Source organism: Acipenser ruthenus, chromosome 2 (genome assembly GCF_902713425.1).
Source record: "Acipenser ruthenus chromosome 2, fAciRut3.2 maternal haplotype, whole genome shotgun sequence".
In the NCBI taxonomy this organism is placed as follows: Eukaryota; Metazoa; Chordata; class Actinopteri; order Acipenseriformes; family Acipenseridae; genus Acipenser; species Acipenser ruthenus.
The window spans coordinates 72,351,916-72,377,273 of record NC_081190.1 but is presented as its reverse complement, the minus strand read 5'-3'; the positions used below and the strand labels follow the sequence as shown (position 1 = coordinate 72,377,273).

Sequence of the window (25,358 nt, the reverse complement as noted above, 5' to 3'; positions counted from 1 at the left end):
TATGGAGGTCATTGTCACACAGACTAATGCATAGACAAGGATTGTGGGAAACATTTGACAATTGACCTCCAGATCAAGGTCGGAGAATACCAAGCCAATTCTGTTTTTGACTTTCTCACAACTGGAGAAGAACCAACGATGCGATTTGGATAACATTTTGCAGAATTAAAGTTAGGTATGAATTGGGCTCCTATTGTGTTTTAAGTAAATCCATGAATCACAGGTAGGTCAAAATAGTCTCTGTCTTAGCCTTTCTCCAAGTACCATTGACCAAGAACCAAAACTACTGAATATGTGGCTCTGTTTTGCAGGCTTATATACAAAACATCAGTATTTTAATATGGGTTTCTCATTGACAGCTTATATATTTTTCAACATAATAATTATAGGAGGGTTGTAACATTGAGACCCGAAGTCTTAATTATTAATATAAGGCTTATTTTCACAGTCATTGTGTAGTAAAAATATACAATGGTTTACTGTACAGTAAAATAAATTTAAAATGAGGAAAAATATCATTTGAAAAAACACAATATTGCATCTAATCTGAACTAACATGGATAAAATCAATGTTATATAAAGTACAGTATCTAGTATGATAGAGGTATTACTATAATTTACATTTAACAGTCTGTTACACACTTTGGATTGCATTTTACTATAATCTTTCATTTACTGTGCGCTTATTACATGATTATGATGACCCTCTATGTGCCTGCACTAGTTTTCAGACAAGGTAATGGGCTGCAGATACCAGAATACAGGATTCTAGTTTCATTATATATTTTTAGAGTTCTTATACACTTTATGCAACATTTTACAGTACATGCATGTATGCATCTCATTTTATTACCTCCATAGAAGACTGTAGCGGTTTTGGTGGGCCAGAATTCAAATATAGCGATTAAGTTTTCCATTGCAATTTTGTCAAATGCAGAGTGTCAAAAAAAAAAAAAAAAAAAAAAAAAAGGGGTCACATCCTTGGAAACACTGTGAAAATGTAAGATCCAGTGGATCAATATTACATTTAAAATGAAATAAAATGAACAGCTACATAGAAGTTCAGCTTTATTCTTCAAACTGAAATTGAAAGAATGCCCTCATTTATGATTGAAAATTAGCACAGATAAAAATGAACACATCTTTATTCAAAAACCATTAAATAACTTTTTTTGTGGCATATATTTGTTATGACATTATTGGACATATTGTGTAAACGGATTATGGAGTTTATATGGAAGGTACAATTTAAAAACGTTATGTAAAATACATAAACTAATAACTCATTTCCAATTAGATGCAACAAAGTTTAAAATTACAATAATTTTGTTCTATATTAAAACAAATGTATTAACTTAATGTCAAATTGCATATTGTAACACCATTAAAACATGGAAATAATTACACTGATGTTATACATGTTGCTCTAAAATTAAATGCATCTTACATCTTGTAAAAAGTTAGGCATTCTTTACTTCATACATGCATTTATACTTTCACTGACAGTAACATTTAAAAAGTTCTTAGGTATTGAATTATGTTCTAATTCTTTTGCAAGACACTTTATGGCTGTCATGGGAACATACAATGTGCTGTCCGCATGCGGCTCCATTGCCATGTATGTGTTCATGGTGTCCATTTTCTTCACTGCTGTGTTCATTAGCATAAGAAGCCATCTGCAAATCAGCAAAGTTACCAGTAAGTGCATTTGTGATAGAGAAGTCTAAAAACATGTAACTTTGGTACAATTTGACAATGTTAAGTTACAGTTTAAATAATTTATTGGAGCTTAACATGGTGTTGTTTAAATCCAGTTACGTGGTGTACAACTCTGGCCCTCAAGGTTTATTCCAGTTAAGGGTCAAGTATAAAGCTACTGCAGCATGGGCAGTGGAAATTGTACTGCATGAAGTGCTGGCTTCTGAATGGCAGAGACAAAGCATTCAGAGTTCATTTTTTTGTGACAATGTAGTGCTACACAACTAGCTGTGCAAAATATATTTAGACTTAACCACACTCTGCCTTAACTTTTTTTTTTTTTTTTTGTAAGTATGCTACATTCAAACTTCAGTCCACATAAAACAAGTTTTGGAAATGGCGATTGCCCTTACCTTCCGTTTGCAAGCTCCATTTTCAGCAGCAATGGATTCCACATTATCTGTGTTCACCATGGTTGCCTTTTCAATAGCTGTAAATATAGAATGAATGTAAATACTAAACTGTTGAATTCACTTTATGAATGAGAATTCATATAAAACTACGCTACAGAATTCAAGCAAAGCTGTGACTAAAAACAGTCAATAGGACCAAACAGATGAAAACAAACTAAAGAATATGAACTAATTGTACTCCATGGGAAAGGCATTAGCCCCTGCAGATACAGAATATGTGCTAATAAATGACAAGAAGTACATACAATACACTCTGAACCTGTAAACTCCCTTATAAAGTTTACTGCCATGCAACAGCACAGGAAGTGCAGTAGAGCATAGTAAAAGTAGAATTAAAAGCATAGTGTGTAGTGTAAACATGGCAGACTGATAAATTCCCCCTGGTTAACTTTCACAAGGCAGCTTGGATTGGTCAGAACTGTCCAGCACACCTGTTAGAATCTCATCTATTTTATCCACCGCAAACTTGGCGTCCTCTTCAGAGAAGCACATGGGTGGTTTGAACTTCAAGATGTTCCTGTGAGGACCGTCTGCACTCAGGAGGATATTCTGTTCTTTAAGCCTGCAAAACAGAGATAGTGTTGCATCAGTATCATTTTCCTTAGAACAGTTTGTGCTTCACACGGGTTAAAAAAAAAAAAAAATAATCCACACCCACCACACCCACAACTTGATTAAGCTTGTTACATAAAAGTTTATCCAGTATGAATGGAAAAGGCCAAAAGGATACTTGCAGTAGATTTCTGAATAAAAAACATTTATTGAAAAATGTCAAGGCGTTATGGATATTACACCCCTTCTACCTCCTCAAAACTAGCAACCAGGGGCTGCTCTCAGTTGGCAACATTTTATGCAATTGTCTGAATGGTAAAAGTATGTATTTTATCTCCTTGGGCCCACTTGGAATTCAGCACTGACTAAACTTATTTAGAGTAAATCGAGGTTGACGTCAGTAAAAACCTTTCTAATCCAGCCCCTCTACATACCAGCATTCTGTATAATATAATATATATAAAGTCACATGTCCCACCGGCATTCCATTTTTTACAGTAACCCAGAACAGTATTTTGGGACAAATGACGGATTGTGCAGGTTTTACTGTACAAGATCTAAATTGATTCTAAACATTTTTGGCAATTTAAATCAATTAAATAAGGCCTTTCCTAGCATTTTACATGAATACACAACTGAGACCATTCATGGACTGTTGAGAGTATGTTTTTCATAATGTTGGTAAGCAAAGATTGTTTAAAACAGAATTCAACCTTGGATAGACCTCATTGTCTTGGTGGAAGTGTCTATGGTAAGGATACATAAATAAGGCCCACCTGAGCACAGAAGGTAGTTTTCAATGGAATACATACTTGTAAATGACGTGCTGTGCTTCAGCAGTGGCAGGAGTCCTTTTCACTCGGTCCGTCACCATATCCACACCAATAAACAAGCCAACACCCCTGAAAAGCAGGACACAGTTTCACAGATGCCTGGTTTGCCATTCTACTCCTTTATGAAAAAAGTGTAGTTAAGCAGAGGGTTTGATTGTCTAACACCGACAGATTTCCTCTGGAGCCAACCCCCTGTGGAGTAGTGGTTAGGGCTCTGGACTCCTGACCGGAGGGTTGTGGGTTCAATCCCCAGTGGGGGACACTGCTGCTGTATCCTTGAGCAAGGTACTTTACCTAAATTGCTCCAGTAAAAACCCAACTGTATAAATGGGTAATTGTATGTAAAAAATAATGTGTAAAAAAATAATGTGATATCTTGTAACAATTGTAAGTCGCCCTGGATAAGGGCGTCTAAGAAATAAATAATAATAATAATAATAATAATAAGACCCTCCAGGAAGCTGTGTAGTCCAGTGGTTAAAGAAACAGGCTTGTAACCAAGAGGTGCCCAGTTCAAATCCCACCTCAGCCACCGACTCATTGTGTGACCCTGAGCAAGTCACTTAACCTCCTTGTGCTCCGTCTTTCGGGTGAGACGTAATTGTAAGTGACTCTGCAGCTGATGCATAGTTCATACACCCTAGTCTCTGTAAGTCACCTTGGATAAAGGTGTCTGCTAAATAAACAAATAATGTTGGTGTATTCGGTTGTGTTGCTTCAGTCAGTTAGGAGAAACATGAAAAAAAAAAGAAGAAAAAAAAAAAAAAAAAAAAAAAAAAAAAACACACCACACATATGGACCAGGGAAATTTTAGTCTGTTAATAGCAGTATAGTATCAATCTCAAAAATTGCAAGCCACTGTGTATTCCCAACCAAGCAAACTGGGACTGCAAAAACAGAACAGGCATCTCAGAGGCTGTGTGGTCCAGTGGTTAAAGAAAAGTGTTTGTAACCAGGAGGTCCACGGTTCAAATCCCAGCTCGCTCACTGATTCACTGTGACCCTGAGCAAGTCACTTAACCTCCTTGTGCTCCGTCTTTTGGGCGAGTAAGTGACTCTCTAGCGGATGTATAGTTCACACACCCTAGTCTCTAAGTTGCCTTGGATAAAGGCGTCTGCTAAATAAACAAATAATCTCAGTGCTGCCTCTTGGGACTGTTAGTGGATTATCTTCTAAACTATTCATATAAAAACATGTGATGCAGCTGCCAGCATTACCAAGCTGTATAATATAAAAAAACTCAAGTCAAATTGGCAAGGCTCGGCTTGCTTACCTGATGTCTCCAATAAGAGGGTGCTTTTCTTTCTGCTCGTTCAGCAGCTCGATTAAGTAATTCCCCACTTTGTCTGCGTTTCCCTGAAGGTCCTGTTTTTCAATGACATCCAGAACGGCATTCCCAATTGCACAGGACACTGGGTTCCCTCCAAACTGAAAGTAAAATTAATATCAAGGTTGGAAAAAATAAATATCCATAACTTGGTGTCCAGTAGCGACTTGTCCCCCAGTTTTCTGTACTGTATACATTCCCCGCCCCCGATCACATACGGTTTTATCTCACAGGGGTGTACTGAAAATGTAATTTCTATAGGCCAATACAACAGGGGGTGTACACCTCTTTAACCTCTTCTGGTATATCTGGTCATTAATGTGATTTTCAAGAGCTGGGGTAATTTTCTTTTTTATATATATATATATATATATATATATATATATATATATATATATATATATATGCACTGTTAGTTAAACCAATATGACCAGCTTTAGGAAATATATCTTAGGCTTTTATCTTTCTTTCACAGTTTGTGTTGGCACAAATACATTTTGCACTTTCTAATGTCAGTTTCTCTCATTTATGCCCCAACAGTACCATTTAGAATGAAAGTGGCACTTTACCATGGCTGACAGACACTCACTGTGTTGAAGTACTCCATCCCGGACGACATGAAGGATTCAGCAATTTCCTTGGTGGTGACCACACAGGATAATGGGTGACCGTTACCGATGGGTTTCCCCATGGTGACAATGTCTGGTGTAAAGTCTTCCCCTTGAAGCTGGAAGGCCCAGAAGTGCTTCCCGACCCGACCAAAGCCGACCTGTACTTCATCTGCTATAAACACTCCTCCTGCTTTACGCACGTGCCTGGAAACAAGAGCAAGAGTCTACAGACCCGTCTACTGGACCCAACAGCAAACCCTAGTCACACAACAGGGAGAATATCACAGAATCCAGATGGATAGGAAATTAATTCATCTCCACCTGTTGGCGTCTATGTATCACATTATTTTTGTTAAGATTTATTAGAATATGAACTAAAACATGGAACTTCTTAGGGTTAACAATATTGTTTTGCAGTGTTGGGGGCTCTAGGTTTTGGTAATAAACTGATTTAAGCATAGGCATACCAAAAACGGTATAAACAGGTGGTGGTACCCACTTTAGAAGGTACTGCTTCTATCAAAACTGGGAAAATTATAGTTCAGAAACAGCAAGCCATACTAAAGCCATACATGACGAACAAATGTAAGAGGTAGAGGTAGAGTGTGCTGGAGCACTTGAGTGACTGAATCCCTTTCTGGCTTCAGCACAGGTTGATCTCAATGCTGGGCTTACCCACATACTGGTTCAACAATGTACCTCAGCTCCAGCATGTCAAAGGTCAACAAAACAGTTGCCAAAGCTATTGATTTTTTATAAAAGATTGGAAGTAAAGGCTAAGAATTAAGCAGTGTATCTAAAGAGTGCACAATCATTTTGTACGTACTGTGCCACTTTCTGGAAGTAGCCTGCTGGTGGAATTATCTGACCTCCGCAACTCTGCAAGGACTCAGCAATAAAGGCAGCAATCTACATAAAAGAAGGTGACATCAAATACAAATCGCAAACCTGAACGACAAAAGAGCTTGCAAATGGGGCTGGGGGGGGGGGGGGGGAGGGGGGGGGAGAAAAGCTTCAGCAACTGCTAGCGAGCGATGCAAATGGCCACCTGAAAAACGGACGCTCTCTCAAGTCTTCTTCCGGGGTCTTCAAGGAATTATACAACTTCCACCCTGGACGAAAAATCACTTAAGACAACTCTACTGGTAGTTAAAAGCAGCTGAGAAGGGAAATACAGTTATACAGTCACTGCACACAATGCATGCCAGGTGGGCTATAAAAAAAAAAAAAAGGAAAAGAAAAATCTTACATTTGTTTCGGAAAAGACCACTGTTATGCAATACAGCCTTTACTGGCAATGTCCTCACAGCGTGTCTGTTTTAAACTGGTTAGCTATCACACTGGCTTCCCACAAAGCTTGAATATCCCTGCCCAGTGAACATCTGCGTCATGTAGACCAACTCAACAAGCTCTTCCTGGAAAGAAGGTTAGCCCGCTGCCTTCTTCCTGGAAATAAGGTTAGCTGGAGCGTCTGTGGCCTTGGTAAAGAAGTTACACAACACCTGGGGGTTGTACACTGCAGCAAATCCGCACGTGGTACCCCCACAGGGTGTCTGTTAATGACACTCGCTAGCCCTTAGCACAAGCCTTTCACATTGGGTCCACCTGCAAAAACAGAGAGTGGGGAAAAAGAGAAGAGAAAAAAAACTGTACATTAGTAAAAAGTAAAAAAAAAAAAAGCCAACTTGAAAAAGATCCATTTAAAGTTGCACTGTCACACTTCACTGGCTTTATCCGATTTTCAATCGAGGATTTGCAGAGACACACAAAACAGTACTGCTTCATATAAAAACGTTATTAAAAATTGTCTTTATAGTTTCAATTTACTTTTCACTCAAAATGTCACTGAGGAGCCTCTGGGGCTACAGCACTGTCGTGCAGTGTTTACTTGCAATTCAAAATTAATTGATTTGAACTACAGAAGATTAAATTATATTTCTTGTTAATAGCTCCTTAAAAGCAATAGATGTGATTGTGCACCTTTAGGTTCTTCTAATGTTAGAGCTCATCTTTTGGACATTTGGAACACATGCTTGGTTTCCAGGAAAGGTCTCTAAGGCTTTTTAGAAAGTATTTGTTGTATACTATATATTAAAAGGTAGTATACAGTTTGCAGCTGAGAATCCAACCCTAATTAAATGGAAGGATTTGGCTTAAATATTAAAAAGTGTGACTATAGAGCTTGAGGGGTTTTCAAAATTTGTACACATTTAAATGGGGTGAGGGGCGGCGGGTGCTATCAGTAGGTTTGCTTGGTGGAGTTGATACCAATTGCTGCAAAACTGGTTAGGAATGTTAAGGGAGGATGAATCAAGTTTGAGAAAAACAAAAAGTACAAGAACATATATTGACATGCGAGTGAAAAAGGGACACCAAATTTGGAGGGGTGGAATGTGGAAGGTGTCTGCAGTTAGATATGTAATGCAAAGGAACAGACAATGGCAGCTGAACAACATCAGTTTTAGCGTGCCATGGTCAAGGATGAATGATCCCGAGTGATTAAAAAGAAACCAACAACATTGTCAATGTCCATCATTTATATACCTTATTTTTTTCAAAAATAAATGTTATAATAGTGAAAAGTTTCTTTTGATGCTCAGTATATTTATGTAAATATATAAATTGGTCTTTGCTTTTTCTGCAGAGAATGCAGCATCTGTGGCTTTTACAAAGAAATGCTGTAGGAGTAAAAAAATAAATAAATAAATAAAAACAAACCTTTCGACCCTTTTTGTGGATTTCCTGTAGAATATCCTTTACTTCATCTGCATAAGCAGTAGCAGGGTCCGGATGGTCCTCCCTGAATTGCCCTCTATAGGTATCAGGAGAAGAGGCCTGAAACAGAACAAATAAATCAGTTGTTTCTGTATTGCAGATCTGAACAGCTTTTTTACTCTCAACTTATTGTGAGAGACCATTAAAAAAAAAAAAGAAGAAAACCAACACCAACACACACCACACAATAAGTATATATAGTGCACACAAGCCTGCATCTCGAATTACAAATTGTTTTAATCCTCATCGCATGCCACCCATTATGCATCTAAGGTATTTGATGTTGATGTCATTAAACACTCACCACATGTACAAAATCCTTCTTTGCGCTTTTGCCAAGCTGAAGGAATTTATAAGGGCTGATATCAATCAGGGACGACACATGACCGTGGTACGCACTTGAAAAACAGAAAGTTAGAAGAGGTTAAAATTAGCTTTTAATGATAAAATGTAGTAGTATTCCTGGTGAAAATAGAAGAGGTGAAGGTTCAGAAGAGTTTTTTTTAGCACTTACTGGTTGAGCGTTATGATGTCCTCATTACCAGTGTGCTGTCGAGCCAGTCGAAGGGCAAGATCATTAGCTTCAGAGCTGCAAAGAGTGTTTAATTAGCCAGGACCCAAAAGCCAGGAAAACCTACTGGGCTGTCTGAAATTGCTAATTTATAAAGCTGGGTTTCTTTAAATCAATACAAACAATTAGTGTATTGAGCAACTCCTAGTGTGAATTCATGACTAATCTATTGGGCTGAAGATGTGAACAATCTGTAAATGCAAATTTTAGTTCATGCATTCCTAACACAGGAAATGCAGAAACAAAAGCTAAAATAAAATTCTTAGCCATGCAATCCAAAATAAAAGAGAAGATTCACAAAATTGAACAAACAATTAATGAATACCTATGCATGGATTTTGATTTTAAAATACATCTCGACTGGTTTTAACTAGTTAGAGTCACTGATTCTTTTTAATACAAGTCCTGTCCTTATTAGAAAAACCTTTGTTTCTAAATTCTAAATGCATCACAATTTATTACCAATGTAGGTTTTAGACATTCTGGGCCACATTTTCAAAGTTTTTCCTTCATGCTTTAAATCAACTCCTACTTTATTTTTTGAAAGGATAACAAAAAAGTAATCATGGCAATATGTTCCCATATGAGAAACAAACAGCTTGAGGGTCCTTAACCCTTGTACCATAGTACCTACTTGTTTGTTTCTAGCTTTCTCATATTAACAGATATTTCTCTCCATCCAAAAAACAGGAGTAAATACTTAAAAAATGTGGCCCTTACTGTCACTGTCAACTGCCGTTTTACAGCATAAAATGACAGAAAGCACAGGAAGCATGCAAGGACATACCCCGAATTCACAAAATAGCAGATGGAGAGCTGCTCTGGCAGGGTGGCTGTGAGGCGCTGGGCGTACTGGACCAGGTTATCATGCAGGAATCGAGAGTTGGTGTTCAGCAGCTCCATTTGTTTGACTGCAGCGTTCACCACATATGGATGGCTGTGTCCCACTGAATAACAAACAACACTGAAGATAAACACCCTGTCCTGCTTAGGCTCCCATTTTCTTAGTTATAGATAGTATGAACAATTAGAAATGTGTGTGAAAATCCTGTTTGTTAAATAACTAACAGTGTAATTGTACAGTATACACATCTTCTGAGACAGCACTGGATTCACAGAACTATTGACAAACAGTAGTGTTCAAATAGTTTGATATTACAGTGTATATACACACACACAAAGAAGCACATGCTTTTGAAGTTACATTAGAATATAAATTATAAATTAAATTAAAACCCAAGCAAAACTATTAAAAACAGCAAAGACAACATCATGGATATGGAACAAATATAGTAGGGTTTTCCTGATCCAGTAAAAAGAAACAATGCTGATAGGGTACTACAATGGATAACCAGTGTGTAGGTTTTCATACAATTGAGATACATTAAGCCTGTGGCTGAGCTTATGCAATCATCGCCACTGCATTATGAAGATCAATTAGTACTAAAGGATAGGTAACACCCTGTGTTCTAAGCCATTTGAGGTTGTGAGCCATTTAATACAGACCGCCATTTAAATATATATTTCAAGATTAAATAATTATAAAAACTTGCTATATATTCAGGTTCTTACCATGCGCAACATTGTTGATACAGTCCAGGTACCTTTCACCCTTCTCATTATACATGTACTGTCCTTTGGCACGGATTATCTTAATGGGATCCTTGGCAAAGAACACCTTGCAGGAAGGCCTGAAGTGACCAAAACATTATTGCAGGGTCATTAAAAAAAAAAAGTGCTAATTGATACAGATATGAACTAGTAATTTACTTAATCTTCTATTTTTGATAGAATATCATTTTCTGTTTCAGTCATCATATCCTGGTGACTTTATAGAAACTCATTAGTTTAAAATCAGCCCTGTGGCCTCAAAAAGGTTCTCAAACACGTCTTCTCTCAAAGTACAGCTGGTACACCAGAGTATAACCACTTACCTGCAACACTCTTCCCCTAATGGATTTGGGAAGAAGTATCACATAGAATAAAATTGGTATCTTACTTTAACTTGGTCAGGTTAATGGTTACACTTTGTGCCAGCTGTACTTGGAAATAAGATATGTTTGAGAAACGACATGGATGCTTTTAACTGCTGAGTTTTAAAGTGAGGACTGAAACTAAGCAACAAGAATACATTAGTTGAGTAACCATGACATTTAGTTTCTCTTGAAGAGAAGTTTTAAATGGGAATCATAAGACCAGTTATAAAAGTTACACCCCCATTGGAACCTATCAGCAGTAATTTGAGTGAAATGAAAAACATTTTTAAAAATGACAAACTATGCAGCCCAGTGCTAAATCAGTGAAAGTCTTTGACTTTCAATGAAAAAGTGCATTCAAACAAAAAGGTAAATGGAAAGTTACCAGTAACCAAGTACGGTTTTCCTTTTATGTGAAACCCTAGCAGCAATGGATTGGGAGCAACTAGAGTACGTTACAGTTAACCTACTACTGTAGCACTACAGTGTATTGGTTCATGAACTAAGTTTAAAAATGTTACCACTGTGGTATCATTCTAAAAGTGGATCATTGTACCTGCCCTTGTGCTACCATTGTCTTAGTACAGAACCACGCATAGCCATTGAAGATCATTTGGTAATGGATACATCTCTGTACTTCTACTGCAATTAGAATTTGTTTTTACAAAGTACTGATGCAAATACAATTAAAAACACACATGAAGAAATGTACTTTGAATACTACATGTACAGTAAGCAGACCGATTAATATCTGTATATGTGTTGTTAGTGTCATCTGTTCAAACAGAAACTGGGACAGCACACTCATTTTCAGTCGTTAAACTCAAGTCCTTTGTATTTTTTATTTTTATATTGTGTATATATATATATATATATATATATATATATATATATATATATATATATATATATATAAAAACGAAGTGGTCTAATTTGAATGCAAGTTGTGCCTTTTTGTTGAACTATTATGCACAACAGTTTTTATTTTTTTGGATCTTCTGTTAAAACTAATGTGTATTTTTTATTTTGAAAAATAAAACGTCTATGCATCGATTACCATTGATAAATGGCTATAGGATAATCAAATAAGAAATTAGGTTGCCGATTGCACCAATAGTGTCAAAACAGAGGTTCATTTACCATTAATTATGCATTCTTTTTTTGCAAACTTAAACTGGAAACAGACAATCAACTTCTCAAAAAAAAATAATAATAATTCACGACAAACAAGACAAAATGAGAAGTCCATCTCAAAGTTACACAAGTAAAAAAAAAAAACATACAAGACCCAATGTCCTGCATATGATAAATATTTGCGTACTAGCCTATTTTCTTAATTGGTGGAAAAAATATGAAATTATATTAACAACGATGTAAAAGACAGGAAAATATTGTAGCATTTCACAGGAGGTAGAAAACAGAGATGCTGGTTCCTTTTTCCAAAGCCTTTCTTTAATTTCCCTGGACGCTCTCTCAGCACCCAGACCAGAGACCACAGCTCTGCCGGCAACACATGAACACAGCAACCAGCACAAGAACAACCCGCCTTCTTATAGGTTTAGCCCACCCCCTTATGCAAAGAGATTACCAGGCTTAAAACACATCCCATTGGCCTTCATTAGCCACACACCAGGACCAATGGGAACAGACAGACAAACAAACCAACAACCAATGAGGACGTACAGATAACAACCAATGAGAACAGACTAGGGCAAACAGCGGGTCACATGGAATGGGAATTACACACACAAAAAAGTTAAACAAGCAATAGCAAAATACAGCGGGGAGGGAATAACACACACAGCATGCAAACACAAACAAACAGCAGGGAATACGGTACATAAACACAAATGCATGGATCGCTACACTGCCCCCACCTTCGTCTTTGTCCCCAAAAAGCCAGCAGGGCGCAATGCAGCAGTTGGCCATAATCTACCACCTCCCCTCCCCACCTTGATGGGGGTATGGTACTTGCGGCAGCCGACGCTTCCGCTCTCCACTGATGCGATACTCTTGACTCGCGCCCTTTACTGGCGCGTGTAGTGATGGCTCCTTTCTCTCTGGCAGTTGGGCGGATAGACAGCACCTCCCTCTCCGTGGGTTGTACTGGTGGCCGTCGCTGCTCCCACTCTCTGCTGTTGCTCAGCTCTCAGAGCGCACCTGTTGAAAGGGCTGGTGTTTGCCAGGATTCGAGGGGGGGGGGGGGGGGGGTGGGGGGGTACTGGTGGCACATGGCATTCTGCGATTCTTGCTGACCACCACACAAAATACAGAGGGGGTAGTTCACCCTTAAGTGCCCACACTTCCCGCATTTGGAGCACCAATGTGAGACCTCCATAATGCCCAAGAAGTAGTCCCAGCTTCCCTCCTGCCATGTAGCTGGCAGGGGTGCGGGGTATTTCAGTTGTGGCAGCACCTCTCTCTCCGGCACTCTGGCTGGCAGCACCTCTCTCTCGGGCACTCATGCAGGCAGCACATTCCTGTCGGACGCTGTGGACAGCACCGGCTCCCTTGCTTGCCTCCGGGAACGGCTGTCCATCCTCCACTTTCAGGCAGGTAGTACCTCCTCTTCCTCCTGGAAGGGGCAGCATGCCAACTTGTTCCCGAACTCCACGCAGAGATAGCACCAATCCTGGTCCTCGAAGCTACTGAGGAGGTCTTCCAGTTCGCCATCCCATCGGGACTGGGATGGGGTGAAGTTGTAGCAGATCCACAGGTCAATCTCCTGTCTCCTAACTGCTCCTGCTTGACGCTTATGGATTCGACCAAATCCCACTACTAACACCAATGTAGCATTTCACAGGAGACAGAAAACAGAGCGACGCTGGTTCCTTTTTCCAAATCCTTTCTCTATTTCCCTGGACGCCCTCTCAGCACAGGAACACAGCAACCAGCACAACAACCCCATGAACAGCTCTGCAACAAATTCTTATAGGTTTAGCCCAGGCTTCAGACACATCCCATTGGCCCTCAGCCATACACCAGGCCCAATGGGAACGAACAGACAGACAGACAGACAACCAACCACCACCACTAACAAGGACGCACAAATAACAACCAACGAGAACAGACCAGGGCAGACAAACACCGCAGGTCACATGGTACGGGAACACACAAACAAAGGTAAACAAGCAATGGCGGAATACAGTACATAAACACAAATGCACGGATCGCTACATTATGATGAATTTAATTTTAAATGATGTAAAAGAACATACTATTTTTCATAATGGTGGAAAAATGATTAATTACATTAACGATGTAAAAGACTCGCACGATAAATTAATTAAAAAAAAAAAATTACAAGCAAAAATGGCATAACGTACCAGACTTCAATGGGCACTTCCCTGCTTTCTTAGCATAAGTTGTTTAGGCATGCGCATAGCGCTGCTTACCTGAAAATAACACTTTTCTTAAAGTGATTGAAGTTAGAAAAAGTAGCCAGCTGGATTTGCACAAGCCATGATAGATAAAAAGTCAGTGTGTAGCCTAACTAATGTGTTAATGTAACAATGCATGCACGTTTTGATACATTACTTTATGTATTGCAACCGTTTGCATGCAAATGCCCTCTGTATGGCAATATAACAAATTATAGGAAATATAACACAACACGCAGTGACAGAGAAAGAGAACGATGTGCCCCATTACCTTATTGTGGGCCCCGACCTTTACTTTTATAAACACAAAACATGTCAAGTCAGGTGTTCAATATTGAACAATTTGTTATTCTCATAATGTTAGCATGTATGAAAGTGTATACGACTACATGTAATAAGAATTTTCTACTCACCTACTTGAATTGCATTTTGCGTGCATGTTTACTTTCAATAATACTACTCTTTTTAAATCACAAGGTAATCACCAATCCGTCCGCCTCCGCGCCCCTCCCCCCAAATCAGACAGAGGCATGTTCATTTGCTTTCGTTTATTTTGGTACCCAGCAGCACCCGTTAACAGCTTCCGCCTAAACTACAGGAAGAATCGTGCACACAATAGAATTGCAAAAGAATGCTTAACAAACAACCCCAAACCTTCCAAGAGATCAAGACAGCGAAGCTAAAGTACAAGTGGTCGCGGAGTTCTAAAGAAACAACGAAGCAGTGCCTCATAGCAGCCTCCATGCAAAGTCAGTTACCAAGGAAGAAAAAAAAAATAGTAATTAAAAATAATTAAATAAGTACAAAATAAAAAAAGAGCAGCAGTACCTGATGAAACGGGAAATAAATAAAAAAATTACACGAGAGTAGATGTTAAAACTTCATGCTGATTTGAACTCGGCTCTCGCCAAGATAAGCACCAACTAAAACGTAGCTTTACAGTAAACTAATGTGATCCATCCATTTGCGCTTCCTTCCATCTGATGATGTAGATATCCTTCTGTCTGGTGTTGATGACTGAAGTGTAATGCTGGCTCCAGGGATCAGCTTATTGCCTCCCTGGCGCATCAGCACACACAACGGCTGCGATGCTGGCTCCGGGGATCAACCACACAGTGCGGTCTCCCGAAAAAACGAAGTGATAATATTCTTGACATTCATATTTATTCTTGACATTCATATTTTCTGATGCTAGGTAGCATCAGAAAATATAAATGTTAAGAATATTATCACTTCGTTTTTTTTTGTTTGTTTGTTTTGTTTTCCTGCAAGCTTTCTTTCTCCTGTAAGGTCCTGTGAGTGCGTGGGCCCCTGTGCAGTTGCCCCGGCTCCACGGATATTATTCCTCCGCCGCTGACTATCTATGTACACGAACAGAAACGCCGACACACTATTCTGACCACAAATGAACACCGATACTAAATATTAATAGAAACTAACATTTTCACAATTTTTCTCACTTTAAATAACCCAGTAATTTAAGTTAGCTATCCCAAAATCCAAGTGCTTACATCTTTTTGAAATATCAAATATCAACCAAAAACTAAAAGGTCGGGTAGAATTAAAACCAGCATCATCCTATGTAAAAAAAAAAAAAAAAAAAAAAAAACGACAAAAAACAGCCTATATCTAGTCTTACCCAATGTGCTTCTTCCTAAGTTGAATGGTTGTGTCTTTGTTAAAAAATTCAGTAGCCATGGTAAACTCAGGTTTTGACTCAACGGTGCTTGTTTGGCAGTCAGTTCGTATTAGAATCAATTGCTGCCTAACATATATATGTTTTGCTCATATACAGAAACTAAATGTCCTGCCGGTTTATATAACTGACGTGCCAACATATCTAACACGTGCTTGAAACACACCTCTTCCGCCCCTGATACCGCCTCCTTATTACTTCATAGACTGTCCTTGCACAGCAACTGAAATGCTGACAGAGGTAGATGTGGCTGTGGAAGTCTAGCAAAGCAAACGCCTTTGTCATTTAGCCAAATGTTACATAATAGATCATCTAGGGACACCGCGTCAATATTAATGTGCCAAGCTGTGGACTCAGTTTGCCTTCCTGACAAGGTACAAGACAGCTAGGAATACTGAGAAAGCACCCTGCTTCACAGGAAATAAGAATCACTTGCCTTCTCAGAAAATGTTTAAATGGAGTAGTTGATAGGCCTACTAGGTTACTACTGCAGTATTATTATCTCATTGTATTGCTGTTATACTTCATACAGTCACTGTGTCAAAAATATTTATTTTATTTTTGTTTCAATCAAAACGGCGCACAAGAGCGTTTTGTCACCGTGGTACCTGTGTCTCTGTGTGTGTGTGTGTGTGTGTGTGTGTGTGTGTGTGTGTGTGTGTGTGTGTGTCTATCACCTGTCTGGTCTGGGAAAGTCATCACTGCTCAGCTAGCCTGTCACACTTCAAAATTTTCATGATGAAACATTACATCATGTAGTTGGAGACTGCATAAGAAATCTTGTCAACATGTGTAATTGCAACATAGACAGTCAGTCATTCATAATAGCTCAATCCATATAATTATTAATTGTTTGTTTGTTGCTTATTATGGTGGTGCAATGCAGACTGCATTTCAACACCAGGCTACAGAACATCCACACTATTAACAGATTAAAATGTGGTACTTTCTTCAGTAGTTGACATTCATATACATTGAATACATTTTTCTCATAGAATTTCTTGACAAATAAATTCACAAAATCATCAGAATGAGTCATTTGGGGATCAGATTGAAAAGTTGCTTGGAGACACCTGGTGGTCAAAGGTTTTAACACAGTCTTAGGTTGAAAGAGAATTTTAATATTTATCTGAAAGAAATTGCTTCTCTGAAACAAAATGCTTCTTTTATTGTGCAGCTCAAAAGCGACCTATCCATTATTTATTTGGACCAAGTATTTGATCATAAAATTGTTAGCTTATACAATGCATTTAAAATACATGCATCCATTTTTTTTGGATAGAGACAAAACAATAATTATTATTATTATTTGTTTATTTAGCAGACGCATGTTTATTGATTTTTTTTCTTTTCTGACACAAACAAATGTTACTTGACTGTGCCAGCATTCCCTCGCCCCTCCTGATTTTAGATGACTTCTTGGAACTACCAATAGTTCAGCATTCACTGATCTCAAGGTGCGACTAGGACCATAAGACACTAACAGTTCTTGTAAATATGAAGTCCCCAAAACATGAAGGGCCTTAAGTAGTAAGAAGCATTTTTAAGTCCATCCATCAAAGGAGTGTTGCAGTTATGTAAAGGAACCATATGACTTGCCACAAGATTATGCTGCATACAAGTAGCTACTTGTTATTAGTTAGTTGAATACTTATTATACCCTGGCCTGCATAGCTGTGGTTACTGAATACAGTGGAAGTGGGGATATATCTACGTCCATACATAAGTATGCATTTATTTATATAACTACTTGTCCAATTGTTTGTATTGAAACTTCCTAATTAAATTATTTAGCACAAGATATTGAGAAATTGGGGGCATATGGAGGTTGTCTGATGGAAGTGACACGAGACAGATTATGGACTGTGACATCAGAATGATGTCATTCAATACGCAAAGGTAGCTGTAAATATACAATATAGACTTGTAGGCAGTTCTAGGAAAGATAACTCAATTCAAAACAGCAAACCAGTAAACTCATTCAATATTTCTATACAGAACTGACATGGAGTTACTTGGCATGGGATACAGTATATCCATATAAGTTTTAAGTTGAAGTTTTATTTATTTATATAGCACCTTTCACACAAAGTCTCACAAAGTGCTTTACAATAAAATAAACACCAACAAAATACAGAATAAAAAACAATTTTTACAGCAAGATTGGTAATATTAATAAAAAGTAAGCAACAAAAACAACTTGGTTTAAAAACAGAAATACAGTGAACAGTTTAAAATAATAATAGATTGATACATAAAATCAGGATTCAAAAACAAATCTAAAAAAAATGAGTTTTTAACCTCGACTTAAAAATATTAAGTGACTCTGCTTCTCTGATGTCGGAAGGCAGTCTATTCCACAATCTTGGTGCATTATTATAGCTAAAAGCTCTTTCACTATTTCTCTTGGTCGTAATCTTTGGAACAAGCAAAAGACTAGAGTCAGCTGACCTTAGAGCACGGACAGGTGCATATGGACACAGGACGCTGAATAGACCGATGCGCTCATTGAGACCCTCATTATCATAATTGCAGATCATTATTTGTGTGTGTTGAGTAATTTGCATTGCCCTTAAGCTTACATAGGGCGCAGTGCAAAATAATTGCCTGGCCACAATGCAATTTGAATTTTGCACCTGCAATTATTTGCACTGCACCTATACTTACATCTACCCCTAAATGTGCAACCCTTCAAGAAATTAAACATCAACAGGACTACCAGTTTCTAAATTGCTCAATGTAATTAACAGCTGATTAGGGTATTGCTTGTTCAGATTGAGTTTTGGGAATGGCACAGTCTCACTTAAAAATAACTACATACTGTCAGCATTTAGATTATAAAAATAATTGCCCTTTTGTACCAAAGTTCTGCAAATCCCACATTTTACTGCATGCTAGTGTATTTATTTATATCGGTAAAGCTGTGTATGCCAGCAAGGAGGTTTCTATTACAATGATTTAAATGACTTCAGTATCAGTGGTATGTATGTCTACATTGAGATGAGCATGCCAAGGCGTGGTATATTTTTTAAAAAGCTATTTATAGTTCTTTCACGGTTTGCTAAGAATGACGAATTCTCCTATTGTTGTTTACAAACTTGACATGAGATTCTCTCTCTAAAATGCAATGAAAATAATTTCAAAAATCTTACCCGAAATGCAGGCCTCAAATGCACAGTTTTAAAAGAAACACATGTTACAGCAAACATGAATTTTCATCCAGAATTAAACTGGTACTGTGGTGAATGACCAGCATGGTTCTTACTTAACATTGTGTGATACTATTGGCATATACACTATACCATTGTAGCATCTAGGGCTTTTAACACAGAACCATTGCATTTCATTTTTATATTACTCTAAAATGTATTTTTCAGCAATACATTCTCGATTAAAGTTTACTCACCAATAAAGGTTGTTTGAAATGAAAACCATGGCAACCAATATCACCATATAGGAAATTTTGTCAGATTCTGCACATCCTGAACCCTGCCTAACCAAAGTGTAATTAGAGTGACCATTATGTTGTCAGTGTGACTATGTATTTCTCTGGATGATACAAGGTGATCCGTTACTAGCTTTCATTCTAACACTTTTTATTTTAAATATGTATCAAGCGTGATGCATTACTGTCCTTATTCAAACCCTTGTGTTCATAACACACTTTAGAATGTGGCGGTTGTTATAAATCTAAACCGGAATACCAGGAAGTGATGGAACTCAAACACATACTGCATGAGTCAGTAAAGTTGATAAGCTACATTCTTAAAAGAACAAACACTGAACATAAAAGGAATACTGATTTGATCAAATAACTTGCTTTATTTTTCTGCATTCTGCATAAGAGTTGCTTTACTGTATAAATATGCACCGTGCACCAGCATATTATTGTTATTTGTGTGGCAGGGGGTGACTTATTAGTGTTGGTCAATAAAGTTTGAGTACGCCACCTCTTAGATTTACCAGGAGCAAGAGGGGCCCCCGTGTACCAGTATCAGAATATTAATTATACCATTAAGTTTACTGGTGAAAGTTAAATCCCAGGAGTATAAGGTTAAGTTCCCCACACAAGTCTTTCCAAATAAATGAACACCAGAAGCAGGTATTCAATATAAAAATCGATTTTATTAAGAGTTTAACAGAATTAAGACAAAGTGCAATTTATGTCTGCAGCTAGGAGATTGCAATACCGCTCGCGTCCACTAGACGGGACGGCCACACAAGGAGATAATAGTACTACAGTTCCACAATGTTCCTGCGTCTGTAGCCACAAGAGCGCCACGGAAAAATAAAAATACAAATTAAATAAAACCAAAAAAGAAACACCTAAACACAATGCAAAATATCTGTGAAACACAAATAAATAAACCAAGAGTTTAAGGCATCAAATATGAAACACAAATAACTAGTAATATACGTGTTCTACTGAAGAAAATAAATACAAGTAAAATTAACTCACACTGTAAGATCCCGGGCGCAATTACTGCCAAAGCCTGCCGGGTCAGCACGATATTGTTTACCTGCGTGAGTTTCCAAATAGTAGTAGCCTATTCCAAATGCTAGTACACTGCCACAGAAGACAGGTCTGTAAAGTCAGACACATGCAGTACTGTATAAAACAACAAAAGAAAAGACAATATATCCTCACTTATAGCGCATGTAGTTTTTTTTTTTTTTTTTTAAATATAAACAACCCAAATAGATTTAGGGAAGCTAAAATTATAAGCGCACATTCAAGCCATTCACCAAAGTACGCTTCTAAAGTTCATGTGAATACTATAACATTTTGCTTCAGAGTATCATTAGCATACGCTACAATTTGGAAACAATAACTTTGAATACAAAATTGTTTAGCTAACAGGATCAAACACTGAATATATTGTAGCGTTCCTGGTCCCCACAGGCAGGCGCATCACACAGGGCGACGAAATCCACACACAGGCGGAGGACGGGCAAACCCACCCGGAACCTCTCGCACTGAAGCATAGCGCCGATACCGCTGTGCAAAGGAGCCGGCTCCCTTGCAAGGAGCGTATATATCGGGCTTATGTCTTTGTGTGTGATTACGTCACCTACCAGCCCTACTGCTGCCTCCCCCCGTGCACGCTACAATATATTGTGGCTGTACAAAATACCAACATGACACAACAAACAAAAATACAATCTCATTAAAATCAAAAGAAAACTAAAATAAAATGATTTTCTTTAACCTAAAAGAAACGGATTCTTTAATAGAAAAGAAACCGTGGTTCACACTATAAAACCTCTAGGTAAGGCACGGCTGTAGGTATCCAACGAACACTCCACGTCTGTTCCAATTCTTCTGGTTAATCTATAGGGCGCATTCCATCAATTACACTATGTAACACAATTTTTGTTCCTGGGTAGTAAGTGTTATTTCCTAATTGCTTATACCTCAAAAGTATAGAAAATGGCTATTATTCCCCACAAACTTTGCTTTTGTGACCAGGACAGTGATATTTTGAAATTGACCTATTTCCAATGAGAAAACGGGCGAATTTGTGTCTTTTCGTTCACATAAAGTCAGAAAAAAAACAACATATGAATCCAAATTAACATGTATTTATACTAAAGTAATACAAAAATGACTGCTAAAGATTTAGAAGTGAGTAGTTTTTCGAGATTTACGATTATACTGTAAATCACTTTCACGAATCAGCCCCCAAATGTAGTCTCCCATCATGTTCTCGTTATACTGTCCTTGGTAGCGGCGTTCAAAGTCCAGTATATCCTGGTGGAAGCGCTCGCCTTGCTCCTCCGAGTACGCTCCCATGTTCTCCTTGAATTTATCAAGATGAGCATCAAGGATATGGACTTTGAGGGACATCCTACAGCCCATTGTGCCGTAGTTCTTCACCAGAGTCTCAACCAGCTCCACATAGTTTTCGGCCTTGTGATTGCCCAGGAAGCCCCGAACCACTGCGACAAAGCTGTTCCAAGCCGCTTTCTCCTTACTAGTGAGCTTCTTGGGGAATTCATTGCACTCCAGGATCTTATCGACGAAGACACCGGCTTTGACCTTTGCTTCAGACAGCTTAGGGAAGAAGTCTTGAAGGTACTTGAAGGCTGCTGACTCCTTATCTAGAGCTCTGACAAATTGTTTCATAAGGCCCAATTTAATGTGCAGTGGTGGCATCAGCACCTTCCGGGGGTCCACCAGTGGCTCCCACTTGACGTTGTTCCTCCCCACAGAGAACTCGGTCCGCTGTGGCCAGTCCCGCCTGTGGTAGTGCACCTTGGTGTCCCTGCTGTCCCAAAAGCAAAGATAGCAGGGAAACTTGGTAAAACCGCCTTGGAGACCCATCAGGAATGCCACCATTTTGAAGTCTCCTATGACCTTGATGCCATCTCAGAAAAATGCAGATATGTATCCACTTAGGCAGCTGGAACTAAACTGAACTGGTGGGCTTAAGGCTCCTGTATACTACTATTTATATTACTGGAAAGTTCTAGAAAGTTCTAGAAGTTACTCCAAGTTTACTCAGCACTGAATATATCTGGAATGTTCGGAAAATAGGTAAATTTCAAAATATCACTGTCCTGGTCACAAAAGCAAAGTTTGTGGGGAATAATAGCCATTTTCTATACTTTTGAGGCATAAGCAATTAGGAAATAACACTTACTACCCAGGAACAAAAACAAACAAAAAAATGTGTTACACGGTGTTATTTTAGATGATTAGCGCCCTCTATCTATAGTCCTTTGTCTGTCTTTGTTTTACTTTATTTTTTTGTCATCTTCATTTATTATAACTTCCCTTCTTTTCCTGTTTCCTTTATATATTTCATCAGTATCCTCTCTATTCAGTCTCCCTTCCTCTTTCCCTTTTCCCAGCAGGTTCTTTATATTGACTTCATATACCTCAATTTTTCTCAGCATCCTCTCCATTTTCCTTCTCTGCTCCTCATATTTCTCACACATTAATAAATAATGTTCTACTGTTTCAGCTACTTTACATTGTTCACACTTTCCATCTTCATGTTTCCCCAGTCTTAATAGATGTTCATTTAAAGAACTATGCCCAATCCGTAACCTATCCAACACTCTTTCCTCTTTCCTTCCCAATTCTTTGTTCACCCAACTGTAATTCACCTCTTTCTGGATATTATGATAAAACCTTCCTTTTATGCTTTCATTCCATCTCTTCTGCCATTCTTTTACTATCATTTTTTTCACATAGCCTCCCATTTCCTGCGATCCCAGAGGAATCGCCACATCAATATCAACATATACTGATAAATGGTCTGATATCCTCGCTATTTTACAGATATCTAATTCTGGGATATAATATGCTATTGCCACTCTTCCTGTTTTTGGATCCTTTGGATCCTTCTCCTCTACAAAAGCTTGACTTTCTTTTCAATTCCATTTTTCTCCTCCTTTCTTCACTTGCTCACTCAATTCTATACAACAGTTTGATTTTTCCATCAACCACCCCTGTAACACATTCATATTAACATTCTTTACCAACTTCAGATTTTCCATTCCCAATTCCTTTATCAATTTTTGCATCCAATACCCCAACGTGCCCCCATTTGTTTCCCACCTCTCCTTTTTATAATGATTAATCCACCTATCTTCCATGCTTTTCTGAGAAGGAAATTCTGTATGCAGAGAGTTAGCCTTTATCCAATATTTTATACTTAGCCATTTTCTCCTTAGTTCCAATGGCACCTCATTTATTAAAACCTGCATAGCATTTTTCTGTTCCAATTCTAATAGCGGGGGAATTCAAACAGAAAAACCGCACGCCCCGCCACAGCTGCAATCAACTATCAAACATACTACCCGGAAGGAAAGCTTGTGCGGTATAGCCGAGGTAAATGGCTTTTATGTGATCAAAGATAATTAACTGAGCTACAATAATTAGCGCTCAACTGCCTACAGGTGTACATACTATCAGTCCCACCTGCTACATTTGATTTATTGTTTTGATTTTGTTAATTATTTATCGTGCATATGAGTCGATTTTCAATTGAATAATGAGAATCAATTGAAACTTGGCTGCATAAAAACATGACCAGCTTCTATCAGTAGAAGGAAGGAAGGAAGGAAGGAAGGCAGGAAGGCAGGCAGGCAGGCAGGCAGGAAGGCTTTGTTTTGGCCATCGAGCCATTTTGTTTTGTGTTCTTGTTTGTTTTGTTTGTTGCCTTTTCTTTTGGTGTATTTATTAAATATGCGCTATAGCCACCTGGGTCGACTGCTTTTTTTCACACTGTGGACTCACCATGCAGCCAGCCAAGAGCTTCAGCGTCGGAGGACAACGCAGCTCTCGGGCAGCTTACAGGCAAGCCTGCAGGCGCCCGGCCAGACAACAGGGGTCGATGGTGCGCGGTGAGCCGAGGACACCCTGGCCGACCTAGCACTCCCTACCTCCCTCCGTCCACCCAGGCGGCGCTCGGCCAATTGAGCGCCACCCCCTGGGAGCTCCCGTCCTCGGTCGGCAAAGGAATAGCCTGGACTCAAACCGGCGACGTCCAGACTATAGGTCACATCCTGCACTCCACGTGGAGTGCCTTTACTGGATGCTCCACTCGAGAGCCCACAACCCTTACTATTTTTGACAGTAAAGCAGGAGACAACAATTATTAACAAATGTGTTACACTTGATAATAAACAAGGTCCCTGCCTGGGCCAGGACCACCCCATGTAAAATAACAAATGCCAAACCTCAATGAGAGGGCTGCACTCAGAAAATGTATGCTTGCAGCGCACAAGAAAATCTATATATAGATTTTCTTATATATATATATATATATATATATATATATATACACACCTTTGTTTTGGCCATCAAGCCCTTTTGTTGTGTTCCTGTTTGTTTGCTGCCTTTTCTTTTGGTGTGTTTATTAAATATGCACTACAGCGCTTAAATGCATTCCCCTGCCTGTGTGTCCGTCAGCAGGGGCTGCCATCATCGCTACACCTTTTTTACCATTGTGGCAATTTGAATTTATCAAAATACATTAAAGTCCCACTATTGTACAATACATACATAGCATCACCAAGTGGTGGTAATGTTATACTATGGATGTGATGGTGATGGTGGGAAGGTTAGGCAGGAATCTTACATGAAATGTGTACTTCACTGTAAATGCTCAATGTTTGCTAATGCTAATACGTGTTTGTTTATTGTGAGAACAGTATCTTCATTATGTATGATATTTTCTCATAAAAAAATCATCTGTTTCTGTACATTGTCACTGGATGTAAGTGTGTGTGCGCACTGTTGCTTCCTTCCAGAAACCCAACTGAAGTAAAACATTAATCTCAAAGGGTTCTTTTCAGATAACATGCTGTGGCAGGGCAGAAGAAAAACCCTACACATAATTAGAGGGGGCAGGGCAAAGCCCTGCTTAGAAATATTGTATTATAATTTAAAATGTATTGTGTGGTTTGTGTGTTGGTGGTGGTTGGCAGGGATGGGGTTAATTTCCTATCGC

At 38.6% G+C, this 25,358-nt stretch overlaps 1 protein-coding gene across 3 annotated transcripts; it reads right to left on the bottom strand.

Annotated features, from left to right (window-relative positions):
* Positions 1 to 1,055: 1,055 nt before the first annotated feature.
* Positions 1,056 to 16,035, bottom strand: LOC117409331 (ethanolamine-phosphate phospho-lyase-like). 3 transcript variants are annotated; one of them, XM_034015206.3, is made up of 13 exons: positions 15,838 to 16,035; positions 10,415 to 10,533; positions 9,630 to 9,789; positions 8,786 to 8,860; positions 8,576 to 8,669; positions 8,215 to 8,331; positions 6,323 to 6,405; positions 5,475 to 5,700; positions 4,832 to 4,986; positions 3,536 to 3,625; positions 2,603 to 2,733; positions 2,112 to 2,188; positions 1,056 to 1,676 (listed from the first exon to the last, which is right to left on the bottom strand). In XM_034015206.3, exons 1-13 carry the CDS (start codon positions 15,894 to 15,896, stop codon positions 1,536 to 1,538), a joined length of 1,527 nt encoding a protein of 508 aa, XP_033871097.1. In that variant the 5' UTR covers positions 15,897 to 16,035; the 3' UTR covers positions 1,056 to 1,535. The 3 variants fall into 3 exon arrangements, with proteins under 3 accessions (XP_033871097.1, XP_033871100.1, XP_033871098.1); XM_034015209.3 differs by lacking the exon at positions 15,838 to 16,035 and adding an exon at positions 15,027 to 15,164; XM_034015207.3 differs by lacking the exon at positions 15,838 to 16,035 and adding an exon at positions 14,612 to 14,751.
* Positions 16,036 to 25,358: the final 9,323 nt, after the last annotated feature.

Coding starts and splice junctions, on each gene's coding strand:
- LOC117409331 (XM_034015206.3), bottom strand. CDS start 15,896: ATGGCTACTGAATTTTTTAACAAAGACACAACCATTCAACTTAGGAAG. Junction 8,332..8,575: donor AGAAGGATTTTGTACATGTG/GTGAGTGTTTAA, acceptor GTTCTGTTTCAG/GCCTCTTCTCCTGATACCTA. Junction 6,406..8,214: donor TCCACAAAAAGGGTCGAAAG/GTTTGTTTTTAT, acceptor TCTTTTATGTAG/ATTGCTGCCTTTATTGCTGA.